Raw genomic sequence first — 16,609 nt, 5'->3', positions numbered from 1 at the left:
CCTACAAGGGAACTTTTGCCTGTATCAGTTATGTCTTTTCCTATTAGTCAATACTTGGTAGAGTCAGTGGTTTAAATATAATAGTAAACCTTTACTTTCTAAATATCATTCCTTCTACTTACAAAATAAACACATTAGTATATGATGAGTGCAATTCACAGAGCACCATAATTCTATATTTAATGCGAAAGTCATTGCCATCAATATAAAAAATACCAACTATTTGCTAATGTTATACAATAAATTTAGAAGAAATACCTTATAGAATAGTATATAATTTTAAAAGTTTGGAGAGCTATAAGTGCCTTAGTTTAAAAATAGATTAAATATAAAAATAGCTTTCAATGCCTCTTAAACTCTAGCAAGAAATTAAAACAAATGGACCTTTTCATGAATGAAAAAGTTAGACATGACCTTACTCTATTTAGTGTGAAACTCTGGAAGAGACAAGAAAGATTTTTACTTGGTATGTGTGAAGATAAAAAATAAAACACAGAAAACTGTTCTTCATATTCCTTTTAAAAAACATTTTTTACATTTGAAAAATCAGAACATTATCACTGATTTTGAACTCTCCTCTCTGTGGCTAAAATTATTGCTTATTTATTTTTTTACTTAATTTATTTATTAATTTTTAAATTTTTTTTGTCTGTGTTGTGTCTTCGTTGTTGCACGTGGGCGAAATTTCTCTAGGTGCGGTGAATGGGGGCTACTCTTCGTTGCACTGTGCGGGCTTCTCATTGTCATGGCTTCTCTTGTTCTGGAGCACGGGCTCTAGGCGTGCGGGCTTCAGTAGTTGTGGCTGGCTTAGTTGCTTTGCCGCCGCATGTGGGATCTTCCCAGGCCAGGGCTTGAACCCGTGTCCCCTGCATTGGCAGGCAGATTCTTAACCACTGCGCCACCAGGGAAGCCCAATGATTGTTTATTTTTAAGAATAAGAAGATGTGTCATTTACTGAGTACCTCTATTATTCTAAATATTGCCATTAAACCTTTCACAAATGAGCAACCTGAAACTCACTGAAGTAAAGCAACTTGCTGAAAGTCACAAACATTGTAAATGGTTAATATCTGAACTCAGTTTACTTCTTTTTCAAAGCTCATAAAGCTCTTTCCTCTACATCACACTGCATACTCTGACTTTCTGTGCATTTTTAATTACTCAATATTCTTACTCAACAATGCCTCAGATTATAACTCCATAAATTTAATGGCAAATTTTTATGGAAAAAAGAAATATTATCACAAAGAAAGAAACTACTTATAGATACACATCCTAATTTGAGAGATGTCAAGAAATGAGTGTCTTAAAATGTAACATAGCATAACACACTAACTCCTAATCTGTAGTTTCTTATTAACCTTGATAAGATTCTATCAGAAAATCAAGACTAGAATGCTTAAATACATTTGATTTCCGAACTCAATTTCATTAACTGAGTTCATACTTCTAATTTTCTTAGCTTAGATTTAAAGAAGTCTAAGTTTTAGCAAAAGGGTACTTCTTAAACCACAATACATAGGTCAGAAAGACAATTTTTTAAGAGATAAGTAATTCTACAAAATGATGAAATAGTAAAACTAAATGTTAAAATTAGAAGTAACTATCTAACTGTATCTATATCTAGAATACATGAACTCTTTAAGTCATTCCTATCATTCAGGTGTTACTTTCACAACTCTGGGAATGGGCTCACTTAATTCAACTAAGACCATCTCTGCAATGAACAATGTCTCTCCCATGCACATTACATATGAATACTAAAAATAATATTTTTACATAAATAATATATTCTACATTCCTTCTTGGTATATTATATAACCCCAAATTAGTATGTCAAATGTTGGGTTAATAAGGTAAAAATATTCTTATTAATTTTTTAAAAGCTGTAATGAAATATCATTCAGCTTAGCCATCAGATTTTTAGTAGGTAACTTTTTCTCCAAAATAAAAATAAAAAGATAAATTTTTTAAACCAAAGGATAGTATGAAGTTAGTGAGCTCTAAAAGGTAGTCCTATATATGGCACCCTACGGTACTTTGATTATTTATCTTAGTTATGATTCAGTTTCTCATCATATGGTATTCCACAGCATGGTTTACAGCACGCTATGTAAACACATCAAGCCCACATGCCATCTGAATTAGAAAATGGCTTGGTTTTCCCAGTTTGTAGAAAGTGTAACTTAAAAGATGATGTAGTCTTTCCATTTTTTTCAAAATATTAATACAGAAAACATCTGTATAATTTTAGAGGTTCTAATCATTTTCTTTCTCTATAAATATTCTGAGATATATAAAAATGGATGTCATAAACACTAACAAATTTTATCTGGAGGGAAGAAATCCTGTTTTTGAAAAGATTCTTAAGGAATACCTGACCATGACTTATTGCAGCATACCAGTGTGCTTAATGTGTATTGCACAGTCCCCATGAAAATTACCCTAGGTTAAAGAACTAACAGATCAGTGTAGATTCCAATTCTGTTATAAAGAATAACCATAAACAATGTTTTGTTGAAAAATGCGACTTGGCGAAAATATTACCTAGAGACAGAGTTCAGAAACATGTCTAGGACTATCAAGTAAACAACATTTTTGAGCAGGCAATAATGACAAATAAAAAGTTCAGTTCAGTACATAAACGTTCAATTTAAACAAATAACACTCTATTTTTTTTTTTAAAAGCACAGTAGCATCTATAGTTAGTAGAATTGTTAATGGCCATTACCTTTTACTGAATTCACAAAACACTGTTACTAGTCTCAAAGTACAGCACTCTATTAGAAATTAAGACTTAAAAGACATTTATACAAACAATTTTGCCTGCCAGGAAAAATGCTAGAGTAACCAGCAACAGCCAGACTTGGCCTAGGATAAGGTACAAGATCACCTGGAAGTGTTTGGGCTTTACACCTGTGGTGTAAAGCAAAGATGAAATCTAAAGTTTAAATATTTAACTATAGCCATCATCAAGGATGACCACACCAAAGTTTTAATTCTCAGACTTTTTGTAAGTCTACAAACTACCAAAGATTTTCCTATGGGATTCTAATTTAGGATACTGTATAAACAACTTTTCTCCACACTTTACATAACTGTATCAGTAAAAAGGCAAATCAAAAAACTCAGTAAAGCTTGATAAAACATATTGTTATAACCTCTAATGTCACACAAGTCCTAGAAGAATACTGAATTAAGACAGTTAAGTGGTATAAGTTTTACCTGGAAATGACTTATCTGTCAACTGTGCTAAATTTAGAAACTTAAAATCTAACCTAATTCCAGATAAAATCCCAGAGGTCAAATGAATAAAGTATTAAAAAGTCCTTTTTTATGGGTCAGTTATATGATTCAAATTTAAAAGAACTTTAAAGGATAATCCAATTTTATATTTTTATAAATCTTCATAATACATAAAACTCAGACATTTAATTTCCAGTATCACCAGGTTCAATTAAATGTGCTTGTTTAATATTGTGGCAAGATACTCCTTGGAGAGATTGTTCTGTTCAGTTTTTAAAGAGGCAAAATTCTCAATGACTATTTTGCTCAATAGTAAATATTTATATATGTCATTTGACACAAGCATTTCAGTTACAGAATTCTAGCTGCTCAATGCAAAAAAAATTTGAAAAATAGAACAAAAATTTTAAAAAATCAGACTTCCCTACTCAGGAATTTCTAATACAAATGATTACCAAAAGGTACCACACTTGCCTGAGCTGGTGTGTCATACATTTGTAGTGCCAGAAAATCTACCATAAGAATATAAATGAGATCTTCCTGCATATGAAGTCAAGTTATTACCACTCAAAAAGAGTACTATACTAGAAATATCAAATAAGAGTGAACCAAATGGAGGTCTCCAAGCTAAGATAGCTCATCTTGTAGTATTCAGACAATGACCTGTCATGTACACCTTTTGGCTTTTCACAAAACAGAACGTGAACAGGGATGAAAAGCTAGAATCATAACTGGCACAGCCACTGCACAGTATATGATGTGTATTTAAATTCTCAGTGGCACCTGTGAATATATATCACTCGGATGATGTCCTTTTAAAAGAAATATTTATAGTAATACCTGTTCATTTAACCATGCCAAAAGAAGTTATCTTCATTTGGGGTGTTTCAGTACACAGAAGATATTGAGGTCTATATCAAGTATACCCTAGAAAAAAGAGAACAGTGAACTGTGCCCTATATTAATACAGAAAAAGAGGGAGAGGGCTCAGATCAATAAAATTAGAAACAAGAAGTTACAACGGACAACAGAGAAACATAAAGGATCACAAAAGACTACTACAAGCAACTATATGCTAATAAAATGGACAAATTCTTAGAAAGGTACAATCTCCCAAGACTGAACCAGGAAGAAATAGAAAATATGAACAGACCAATCACAAGTACTGAAATTGAAACTGGGATTTAAAAACTCCCAACAAACAAAAGTCCAGGACCAGATGGCTTTACAGGCATATTCTATCAAACATTTTGAGAAGAGTTAATGCCTATGCTTCTCAAACTATTCCAAAAAATCTCAGAGGAAGGAACACTCCCAAACTAGTTCTATGAGGCCACCACCACCCTGATACCAAAACCAGAAAAAGATACCCCACACACACACAAAGAAAATTACAGGCCAATATCACTGATGAATGTAGATGCAAAAATCCTCAACAAAATACTAGCAAACCAAATCCAACAATACATTAAAAGGATCATACCCTTTTATCATACTTGATACCATAATCAAGTGCGATTTATCCCAGGCATGCAAGGATTTGTCAATGTCTGCAAATCAATCAGTGTGATATACCACATCAACAAATTTAAGAATAAAAACCATATGACCATGTCAATAAATGCAGAAAAATCTGACAAAATTCAACACCGATTTAGGATAAAAACTCTCCAGGAAGTGGGCATAGAGGAAACATACCTCAACGTAATAAAGGCCATATATGACAAACTACAGCTAACATCATCCTCAACGGTGAAAAGCTGAAAGCATTTTCACTAAGATCAGGAACAAGACAAGGATTTCCACTCTTGCCACTTTTATTCAACATAGTTTTGGAAGTCCAAGCTATGGCAATCAGAGAAGAAACAGAAATAAAGGGAATCCAAATTGGAAAAGAAGAAGTAAAACTGTCACTGTTTGCAGATGACATGACACTATACATAGAAAATCATAAAGATGCTACCAGAAAACTACTAGAGCTCATCAATGAATTTGGTACAGTTGCAGGATACAAAATTAACACACAGAAATCTGTTGCATTTCTATACACTAACAACAAAAGATCAGAAAGAAATTAAAGAAACAATCCCATTTACAGTCACATCAAAAAGAATAAAATACCTAGAAATAAACCTACAAAAGGAAGCAAAAGTTCTGTACTCTGAAAACTGTAAGATGCTGATGAAAGAAATCAAAGATGACACAAACAGATGGAAAGATATACTGTGCTCTTGGATTGGAAGAATCATTACTGCCAAAATGGCTATACTACCCAAGGCAATCTACAGATTCAGTGCAATCCCTATCAAATTACCATTGGCATTTTTCACAGAACTAGAACAAAAAATTTTTTACAATTTGTATGGAAGCACAAAAGACCCCAAAGAGACAAGGCAATCTTCAGAAAGAAAAATGGAGCTAGTGGAATCTGGCTACCTGACTGCAGACTATACTACAAAGCTACAGTCATCAAAACAGTATGGTACTGGCACAAAAACAGAAATATAGATCAATGGAACAGGATAGAAAGCCCAGAATTAAACCCATGCACCTATGGTCAGTTAATCTAAGACAAAGGAGGCAAGACTATACAATGGAGAAAAAAGAGCCTTTTCAATAAGTGGTGCTGGGAAAACTGGAGAGTACATGTAAACAAATGAAATTACAATATTCTTTAATACCATACATAAAAATAAACTCCAAATCCATTAAAGACCTAAATGTAAGACCAGATGCTACAAAACTCTTAGAGGATAATATAGGCAGACACTCTTTGACATAAATTGCAGCAATATCTTTTTTGATCTGTCTCTCCTAGAGTAAGGGAAATAAAAATGAAAATAAATAGAACCTAATCAAACTCAAATCTTTTGCACATCAAAGGAAACCATAAACAAAATTTTAAAAACCACAGAATGGGAGAAAATATTTGCAAACAACGAGACTGACAAGGGATTAATCTCCAAAATTTACAAACAGTTCATGCAGCTGAATATCAAAAAAACAACAACCCAATCGAAATAACAGGCAGAATATGTAAATAGACATTTCTCCAAGAAAACATACACATGGCCACTAGGCACATGAAAAGATGCTCAACATCACTAATTATTAGAGAAATGCACATCAAAACTACAGTGAGGTACCACCGCACACCAGTCAGAATGGCCATCATTAAAAAGTCTACAAATAACAGGGACTTCCCTGGTGGCGAAGTGGTTAAGAATCACCTGTCAATGCAGGGGACATGGGTTCAAGCCTTGGTCTGGGAAGATCTCACATGCCGCAGAGCAACTAAGCCCATGAGCCACAACTACTGAAGCCCGCACGCCTACAGCCCATGCTCCGCAACAAGAGAAGCCACTGCAATAAGAAGCCTGCTCACCGCAACGAAGAGTAGTCCCCACCTGCCACAACTAGAGAAAGCCCACGTACAGAAACAAAGACCCAATGCAGCCAAAAACAAATAAATAAATAAATTTATTTTTAAAAAGTCTACAAATATGAATGCTGGAGTAGGTGTGGAGAAAAGGGAACCCTCCTACACTGTTGGTGGGAAAGTAAATTGGTACAACCTCTATGGAAAACAGTACGGAGGTTCCTCAGAAAACTAAAAATAGAATTACCATATGATCCAGAAATCTCACTTCTGGGCATGTATCCAGACAAAACTATAATTCAAAAAGATATACGCACCCCAATGTTCATTGCTGCACTATTTATGATAGCCAAGAAATGGAAGCAACCTAAATGTCCATCGACAGAGGAATGGATAAAGAAGATGTGGTGCATATATACAATGGAATATTACTAAGCCATTAAAAAGAATGAAATAATGCCATTTGCAGCAACATGGATGGACCTGGAGATTATCGTATTAAGTGAAGTAAGTCAGACAGAGAAAGACAAATATCATATGATATCGCTTATATGCAAAATCTAAAAAAAAAAAAATGATACAAACAAACTTATTTACAAAATGGAAACAGACTCAGAGAACGGACTTATGGTTACCAGGGGTTAAGGGCTGGGGGAAGGGATAGTTAGGGACTTTGGGATTGACATGTACACACTGCTATATTTAAAATAGGCAATCAACAAGGACCTACTGTATAGCACAGGGAACTCTTGCTCAATACTCTGTAATAACCTAAATGGGCAAAGAATTTTTAAAAGAATAAATACATGTATATGAATAACTGAATTACTTTGCCCTACACCTGAAACTAACACAACATTGTTTATCAACTCTACTCCAAAATAAAATAAAAATTTAAAACAAATATAATATTAAGTCTATATCTTATATTTAAGTATACAACATAATTTTAAAGTATCAGTTTGTTGACATTTGTCTTCAGTTATATGCCTTCTGCATATTTGTTTTAAAATTGCAAAAACATTCATTTTTAGCTTAAAAACTTTTTAATAACTGAACAATTTGTAAAATACATAAAACAATGGTTCTTATTCCTGACAGCTCATTAAAATAATTTTAGAAGCTTGTAAAAAATAAAAATGTCTGTCTTCAATCCCTCTCTCTCCCCTCCTTCCTGAACAATTCAATCTAAAAGCCATCAGGTTATGGCAAGCAAAGAAGGTGTCCATGCAGCAGGGGAATGGAGAGTGATAGGAGATTAGTTTTTCGTCAGGGGATTAATCTTATAATATATATCAAGGATAATAGGAGCCAGTTTTCAGCGAGGGAGTTATAAACATGAAAAGGGAAAAAAACAGAATGGTTTCCAATATCTATGAAGACAAAGAAAAGTAAATGTGTATATCTATGAATGTACATACATACATCTAGTCCTTGGCTATGTCTACTGAGAAGACCTAAGAGAAGCAACATCCCAGTAACAATGAGCACATCTAGTACCATGATCTTAGTTTCTAAATACCATTTTCCACTAAAAGGGAAGCAGAGCTCCTTGGAGAAATCACTGGTTCCAGGAGTAGGGGAAGGGAAAGAACAAGTTGATCCTAGAACACCTTTAGTAAGGAAGCACTCAAAGATTTCTGGGATCCATATGAAAAGAACACAGAAGCCAGCCTGAAGTGGCTCTCATTAGCCAAATTTGATTCAATTCAAACATCAAAATAAATAATGATAATAACCAATATAAACCACTGAAAACAGAAAATGAAAGTCTGATAAGGAATAGGATATTTACACAGTCTCAAGGTTCTTCCCTACAAATTACTTATTAATTAGAAAGGGGAAGAGAATGGAGAAGACTTGCAGAGAACTCCTCAGTCAAGTGATTAAAGTTAACATCACCATTTATGGTTCATATTGAAATCACGTGTCACCTGATAGGATGCATACTGCATCACATCTGTGGTATTTTTATCAGAGATGCACAAAATAAACCTAACCACAAGAAAAGATCATAAAAATGCAAAGTAAAAGACATTCTACAAAATAACTGCCCTGTAATCTTCAAAAGTGGCAATGAAATGACAGTCAAGGAAAGACTAAGGGACTTTCCAGATTAAAGACTGAAGAAACATAAAAATTAAATGCAATGAATGATTCTATATTGGATCATTTTGCTATTAAGGACGTTACTGGGACAAATAGCAAACCTTGAATGAGGTCTGAGGATTAGATGGTAAGAGTGTACCAATGTTAATTTCCTGATTTTGTCAGTTATATTCTGGATATGTAGGAGGATGAGAAAACACTGACAAATGTAAAGCAGTGGTGTGTCAAAAAGACTTTCAGGAAGATTACTCTAGTAGCAGTATGGGACTGTGATCTACAAACACTGTTGTTGATGTACCAATACTAAAATATTTTAAATACATACCTTAATAAGTATATATGTGTGAAGTTATATACCTATTCTACAGCAGTAACCTGTTACATTAGAAAACACACTCAGACACAGAAATTAAAATGGGAAGCTATATAGAATTAATTTAATTAGTCATCTTGTCTATCTCCTGAGGTACAAACACTTCATTTTGAAGGAACCTAGTGAAGAGTCTGGTAGACTTATTTAGATAACCTCTAAAATAGGAGGAACTGGTAGAATGAGGGAAAGGTGAGGCACCGAATCAAGGCAGTAACAGTGGAGAAAAGGAGCAAAGAGTAAACCGGAGAAATATTTAAGGAAGAACACTTTTACAGGACTCAGCAAGTGATTTTCTATTTGGGACAGGATGAAGAAGACTTGAAGACGATTCCAGGTTTTTGGCTTGGGAGAACGGATGAAAGTAAAGATGAAAGAAAAAATAAAAGGTGGGTGAGGTGGAGGAGAAAGAATAAAATACATTGCTTTTCCAGGCATATAGCATTCATTTGTAACAGTATTTTCACAACACAGTAAAGAGCAAGAGAAAAAAACCTAATGCATGGTGATCAGTAACAATGAACTAGCCCCACTGAATAAAAACATAGCACACTGTCTTGGATAGCTGCTGCCTTAGTCAAGTATCTTTGAAGCATAGCCTATGGGAGAAAGTATATTTTGTGCATGTGTTTGTATGTGTGTAGATTTGTGTCTCTGTGTGTGTTACATGTAATGTATATATCTGAATCCATGTAGCTGGTCATTTTTCATGAAACCTAAAGTGACTACCTAGGTTTATGAAGGATTGATAAGGCAGAGAAAGTCTTTGTGGGTCTGGGTAGAATAAAAGTCATTCTATATACAAATATTGAATCATTATGTTGTATATCTGAAACTAACATAATAAGTCAATTATATCTCAATTAAAAAATCATTCTACTGTTAGCTAAATTGTTATGAAATAAATATCATTAATTTATTATCATTAACTGTATATTATTAATTTAATATAATATATTTTATCTTTCATGAGCTAAAGCTTAATATGGATTGAGATATAATGAATCTTGTTAGACTTTTGTGGAATTTCTATACTTTCTATAATTAAAAACAATAGGCAGGATTAGCAACAGAAGATTTTTGCTCTCAAAGGTTACAGCAAAAAAACCCATTACTTGAAAGACAAAGTCATATATCAATACATTATGCTGCTCGGAGTATACATGGCAATACTTTAGAGTTTCCCCTGGTATGCAAAATTTGGAGACAATGTCAACAGTTAAATAATATTTAAAGTGCAATGCATTTTCAAGTACATTTTCAACTACACACCCATACCATATATAATCTAAAATTCTAAGCAAAATAAATAATTTATTACTTGGGAGTCAAATTTTTATAATAAAAGTTAAGACTTCTTGGACTTAATAATCCTGACTACCTTAAAGAAATAAAGTTGGATATATATTTTATGGCTATAACAATTTTATATTCACTTTTCCCCACCTAAGTTTATTGGCAACTGATTCCTTTCTCCTGGAAATAACTACTTCTACCTTAGCTTTTCATACTATTAAAATAAATGAACATGGCAAATAGTATTACCTAAAAAATACCATTCCACCAAAGCAAATAGAGCAGAATGAAGGACAAGCTAAATATATTAACTTTTATTGTGGATTTCTTTTAGGCCCCAAAATGATACTAATTTTCTTGACTCAGGTATTAATAATATACTGCTTTCTGAATTTAAAAGCTTCTGCAGCAATTTACTGAACTATAAAGCATGACATTATCTATCAATGTTTTCTTCTTGGGACCCAATACTAGCAAACACCTTACAAGAGAAAATGTAAACAGAAATTTACTTGTCAGGAATAAAGTTTTCAAAGTGAGCAAAACAGAGTTGATGTAACACAAGTATTCAAGGGAATGAATTAATTTTCCTTAACTTTCAGCTTAACTATTAAGCTTAATTTTTCATTAGAAAAAAGAAGTATGTAATATTCATCTTGATATGATAAAAATACAAATCCATTTCACTGCTGTAATCCTTACAATAAACTGCTGTGACATTTGTCAGTTAGATACCATATTTGGATATTTTAAAAGTCTTGGCTGTTTATATCTGGGATTCATTCAATCACAAGTCAAACAGAGTACAATGCAACTTTTCTAACAATGTGCCTTCCTAATGGATTTCCATTCTGAGTCCAAAGATCTTATTCTCTGGTAGACAGGGAAAAGCAAAATACAAGAACATCTCAATGGCTACTGGCATGCACCTACTGCACTTACAAAATATTCATTTTGTATATTCCCAACATATGTGAAATGTCCTCTTGCATTTTCAATGTTCATTAACAAAATTACTATATAACTTAACAAAGGCACTCTGCAGTTAATACAATGCTACATATTTACAGTAGTATAAAACCTTTTCAAAAGAATATACACAAAAAGCCTTGTTTATAAAATGCAATAAATCTTTTTTCAACAATTGCTTTCCTAATTGCTTTTTGAGGGTAGAAGAAAACCCCAAACAAAAAACACACTTAGAAAAATTATATTATTCCATAAAGAGTCTCATAAGACAACTATTTAAAATCTATAGTACACCATTATTTTTTTCTCATTTAAATACAATTTCTGGAAAACATTTTTTAATTATGTAATAAAACTTTTTGACATTAAATACGCTCCCTCTTAAATCTGGGTCTTAGTAAAATAACTGTAAAATAATTCTTGATATTGTATAGTTTAAAACCTTGAGCAAAAATGCTTGATTATTAAAAAAATGCATAAGATTCTATATTAATAATCATTATGCAGATTTGTAAAATTTTTAATAAATTTGCTTATTTAAAAAACCCTTTAAATAGCTTTTTTTTTTCCTATAGCCAAATGCTTTTCTGCAGTTTTTAATAAATAAACTTTACAGATGGCTTCTGTGGTAAGCTGGAATAAATCATTTTAACTGATAAAAAGAATATTTTTGATTCCATGATCAGACAGGAATTCAGTATCAATTTTAATTCACTCTAGGAAAAACAAATGCACTTAAGTGGCATTTAGGAGAGATGGCTTGAGGTCCACATTACAAAAGACAGTTAACTTCTGTTGTCTATTTAAAGAAGAATAATTTGATTAACCCACAGGCGACCATATTGTCTTAGTTCAAATATATTTAATATTTCTGTCAAATAAGTCAAAGCATCAGGGGTCCAGCTATTTACTCACACACTTAAAAAAAGCATATAATAATCTTAAAATGTCGATCGTCACAATTTAAGGTTATAAGATTGATATTCAAAAGATTTCAATAGTTTATTATTGGAGACAAACTACGAAACAACATTAGATATTTCATCCTTTCTACTTATCTAAAATAATTACCAGAAAAAAATTTTAGGATATAAAAACTAGTTTTCTCAAAGAGCAAACCTTATAAAACATTCACAATATACCTACTATATCTTAAGATGAGTCATCTGTAAAATTAAATTGGATTTTATTGGTTATTCCCTAGGGGTGATAAATTAGCAGAGGGTGACCTGCTACTAGAGAACTATTTAACATGCTACAGTAATATAGAGAATACACGAAACAGCTAAAATATTTCATAGAGAAAATTTATATAAGTCAGTAGAGCTCTTTACTCCTTAATTTAAGGGCAATAAAATTATCAAGGCAATATATTCTTAAAGTGCATAAATTGTTGGTCCTTCATATTCCAATTCTCCTTAAAGTTAGGAAGCCGTTGGTGAGATACAGAAAAGCTATCAAAATAAAGAAAACAACACTTTTTCTTATAAGTTTCTCCCCTTACCTTAGAAGATGAAGAATCACACTCCTGACATATCCATCCATAGCCTGTTTGTTTAGGAGACTTTTTCAAAGGAGGATCCAAACAACCAAAATGGTAGCACAGTCTACATTCATCACACCTGCAGGGTAAACAGATTTATACTATATTTAAATAATATTAAAAAACACTTTTTTTAAAGAGAAAAACAGCAAACTACTGTATATTTCAACTGTAACACTATTAATTCTATCCTTAGCTGACAAGATTATTAAATTAATGTTTATGAAAAAGACAATCTAAACCTGAAATAAATGCTTTAGGAAAAACAAAATACCAAAACAATAAAATAAACAAAACAAATATCATTCAGAACATTTTGATAGTAGAAATGTTAACAGCATAGGAATAAATTTATGTGTATAACCCTATGTGTTCAAAACTAACAAACATTAACATTTTCAACTTTGAACTTCAATAATAATCACTTGCCCATTAGATGGTTTTAAAACTAATATAAGATACATATAATTCAAGATTATGAATTCAATCTAATATATTGTGATAATTTAAAAAAAACTTTTAAATCTAATGAATTCTACTAGGCTACACTAAGCTTAATTCTATACAATTGATATACCTCATTCTCCTTCTCTAAGTTAAGGTAGATTGTAAATAAAATTTCTAATGTGTATAGCATGCTAACATAATCTACAGCAAATAAAAACCATTCTAAGTTTATAAAATATAAATTTTCTCAAAAATTTACCTGTCACTTTCAGTGCAATTGGTTTTTCAAAGTACCTCCTAGTACATTTTAAAGCTTATTAACAAATGTTTTGATAGTGTCTTTGCCACCTATGATGTACAAAATCTAAGAAAACTATCATACCTATTCTTCGTTTCAGACAATCTCATCCTGCTGACAATGAAGAAAGATCTGTATTATTTCAGTGTTTTTTAAAAAGAATTTTGCATCAGTTGGAATAACAAGACCAAAATTTAACAACAAATAACAAAGATGTATACATTTTATAGAAAGGGTTATATTCCTCTTATTCTTTGTGCTATTTTTTTGTAAGTTAAAAAAATAATACTTTCTCCAAACCAATCTGTCACATTCTCTTTATATATACTCTTACTGATTTAAACCTAAAAAGTTGAGGAATCCATAACTAAGAAAGCAAGGAGGATATTTTATAGGACATATATTACTTTAAGTACAAAATTACTCTTAAATAACTTTTATTAGAAAAAAGGAGAAGGAGTTATTGTGATAAACAACATGCAAAGCAATTTATTTTCACAATAAAGGGAACTATAAATCTACATTTATAGTAAAAATTTCATGTCATTCTATAAAACCCAATCTCCCAAAGACCCATTTCAGAAATCAAAAGTTTCAGAAAGTTTAGCAACTTAGCTAAGTTATTCAGGTATAGAGAAGTTTAAAACACAATTATATGTCTTAAGTTTAGGCACTCCTTCCTCTACAACTTCCTTCTCATAAACCAAGTAAACTTATGTACTTTTCCAAAAACCTTCACTTAGACTCAAGAGATGGACTTGAATAAAAATGTTTACTATAATAATTCTAGCTATACAAAAAAATCAAATCAAATAGTAATAACAAACTACTTTATTTACTGTGCCAATATTATAAATAAACCATCCAAAAATATATTTAAAAGCACTTAAATTGTTTAAATACCTGTTGTTCTAGTATTAAGAAAAAATAATAGATAATATATAGCTAACATCAAACATTACATAAAACTAAATGGGAAGCCCACAAAATTTTGTTCTTCTCAATTCAACTTATTTACCCTTCAATAGTTAAAATTCCAATTACATTAAACACATAGTTAGAGGACCCTTCAGCGTATAAGCATTTATGAGTTATGAGAAGGTTGAGATTTCTAGTTAGCTGAGGGCGTATTCCTTCAAGCATGGAAAACAGTATTTCGGTCATCTTTAATGGGAAATTTAAAGAGAATCACATTCTTTGCTTCATCAAGAAAATCCATTAAATATAATTTACTCTATCTTTATCATTCCAGGGTCACAAGTATGAGTAACAGATGCTGCTACATGTCTAACAATGTGACAGCCTTTTGTTTTTGGACATGAATATCATCAGTCTGCTGTTCTGTTTGAATTCTTGTATTCAACTTTTATAGGTCCTCCTCACTTGCTTAAAAAATATCAGTCACCACTTTCTGATATTGTCAGTGTCATCTGTTTAAGCAGCATTTCCCTGACAATAATTAACTGTGGATTCAGAAACCAGATCACTGGACTTAAGACTATGCAAATTGACAGTTTATAAAAACATGAAAATGAGGACTACTAAGTACATGGACTCAATTTGGGTTAACTATAACCTTTTTTGCTTAACTTAGGGTTTTTAAGCAAGTTCAGATTGCCAATAATCTGGGCTTTTGATAAGTGAAGAGTTATAGTATTAATGCTTTCCTAGTTCATATCAAATTACAACCTAATTACTGCATATTTACTTTATAAGTCTGTGCCATAATAACTTGCAAATTATGGTTTCTAGCGTACAACTAGAGTCAAACACTATTATGAATATAAAGGTGAATCATAATTCATTACCTTTTACCTTCATGTACTAAGATGGTTCTTGCTGGGGTGTGTGTGTGTGTGTGTGTGTGTATTATGTATATGTACATATATATATTTCAAGCTAATAAAGAACAAGTTTGCTACATTGATATAGTTCAAATTTGTAGCTGATTTCAATTAATTGTAAACTCAAGTTATCTTTCAGCTCAATAATAAATGCAAAAGGGAAAAGAAAGACTTTATATGCTAGATTTGTTAGAAGATAATGTTGAAGTATATGCCATTTGGAAGTGACTTAATCCTTCCTGATTCCTTCATTAGTGATACTTTTTAGAATGACTTAGTCTACACATGGAACTCATGTATTAGTGATGGGTTCCAGAGGAAAGGAAGAATCTGCTTGTTAGAATCAGGGGTGATATGGAAGTTCTCTCAAGTTATAGCTCACTCAGTGGTAAATAAAAACTGTAATTCCAAGACTAAGCAGCAGAAAGGAGTAGTTAATACACTTAGGAACTGCCAAAATCCAGGAGAGGAAAAAAAGAAAAAGAAAAGGAAATAACCCAATCTTGAAATCAATAACTCTGTTAGTAAACAAACATATAAATATTAGCCTTTTCTAAAAATGACTAAAATTATTTCCATGTGGAAAAAATATAGTTGTTTCTACACTAAAATATTTAATTGAATAAATCTATAGCTGCGTGTGCTGGTAACAAAAATATCCTGAGTGATACAAGGGAACTCCAGCAGAATTTGCAAAAATTAATTCACCATAGACAAATGTAAGGAATGCCATTAAGAACCCTAGAAATCAAAGAACAATTTTGATGGTAAAAATAGTAAATTATTTATTTCATGCACACACACACACCATTTTGTAAACTTTAGCAAATTTTGTCAGCCAACAAATTATGGCTACGTTACAAATATAGATCATTTTTTTTTTTTTTTTTTTTTTTTTTTTTTTGTTATTTTTTTTATGATAACTTTTTGAGTTTTTTTGAGTGAGGGAATTAGCCACTCTCTTCTCTCTGTTTTAATATTCCATGCATGCATATATTATTGTTTTAACCATAGCATTTATTTATTTATTTATTTATTTGCGGTACGCGGGCCTCTCACTGTTGTGGCCTCTCCCGTTGCGGAGCACAGGCTCTGGACGCGCAGGCTC

At 31.9% G+C, this 16,609-nt stretch overlaps 1 protein-coding gene across 1 annotated transcript in view; it reads right to left on the bottom strand.

Annotated features, from left to right (window-relative positions):
• The window catches only part of PHF14 (PHD finger protein 14), a 206,180-nt gene that overhangs the window by 57,925 nt on the left and 131,646 nt on the right, over positions 1 to 16,609 (bottom strand). Inside the window, exon 16 of the mRNA XM_007463526.1 lies at positions 12,874 to 12,991. Coding sequence (XP_007463588.1) covers positions 12,874 to 12,991 — 118 coding nt within the window. The remainder of the gene's footprint in view (positions 1 to 12,873; positions 12,992 to 16,609) is intronic.

This window comes from Lipotes vexillifer, unplaced genomic scaffold, assembly GCF_000442215.2.
Source record: "Lipotes vexillifer unplaced genomic scaffold, Lipotes_vexillifer_v1.1 scaffold118, whole genome shotgun sequence".
NCBI lineage: Eukaryota > Metazoa > Chordata > Mammalia > Artiodactyla > Lipotidae > Lipotes > Lipotes vexillifer.
Note: the sequence above shows the minus strand (reverse complement) of the source record. Positions and strands in the feature narration are given on the sequence as shown.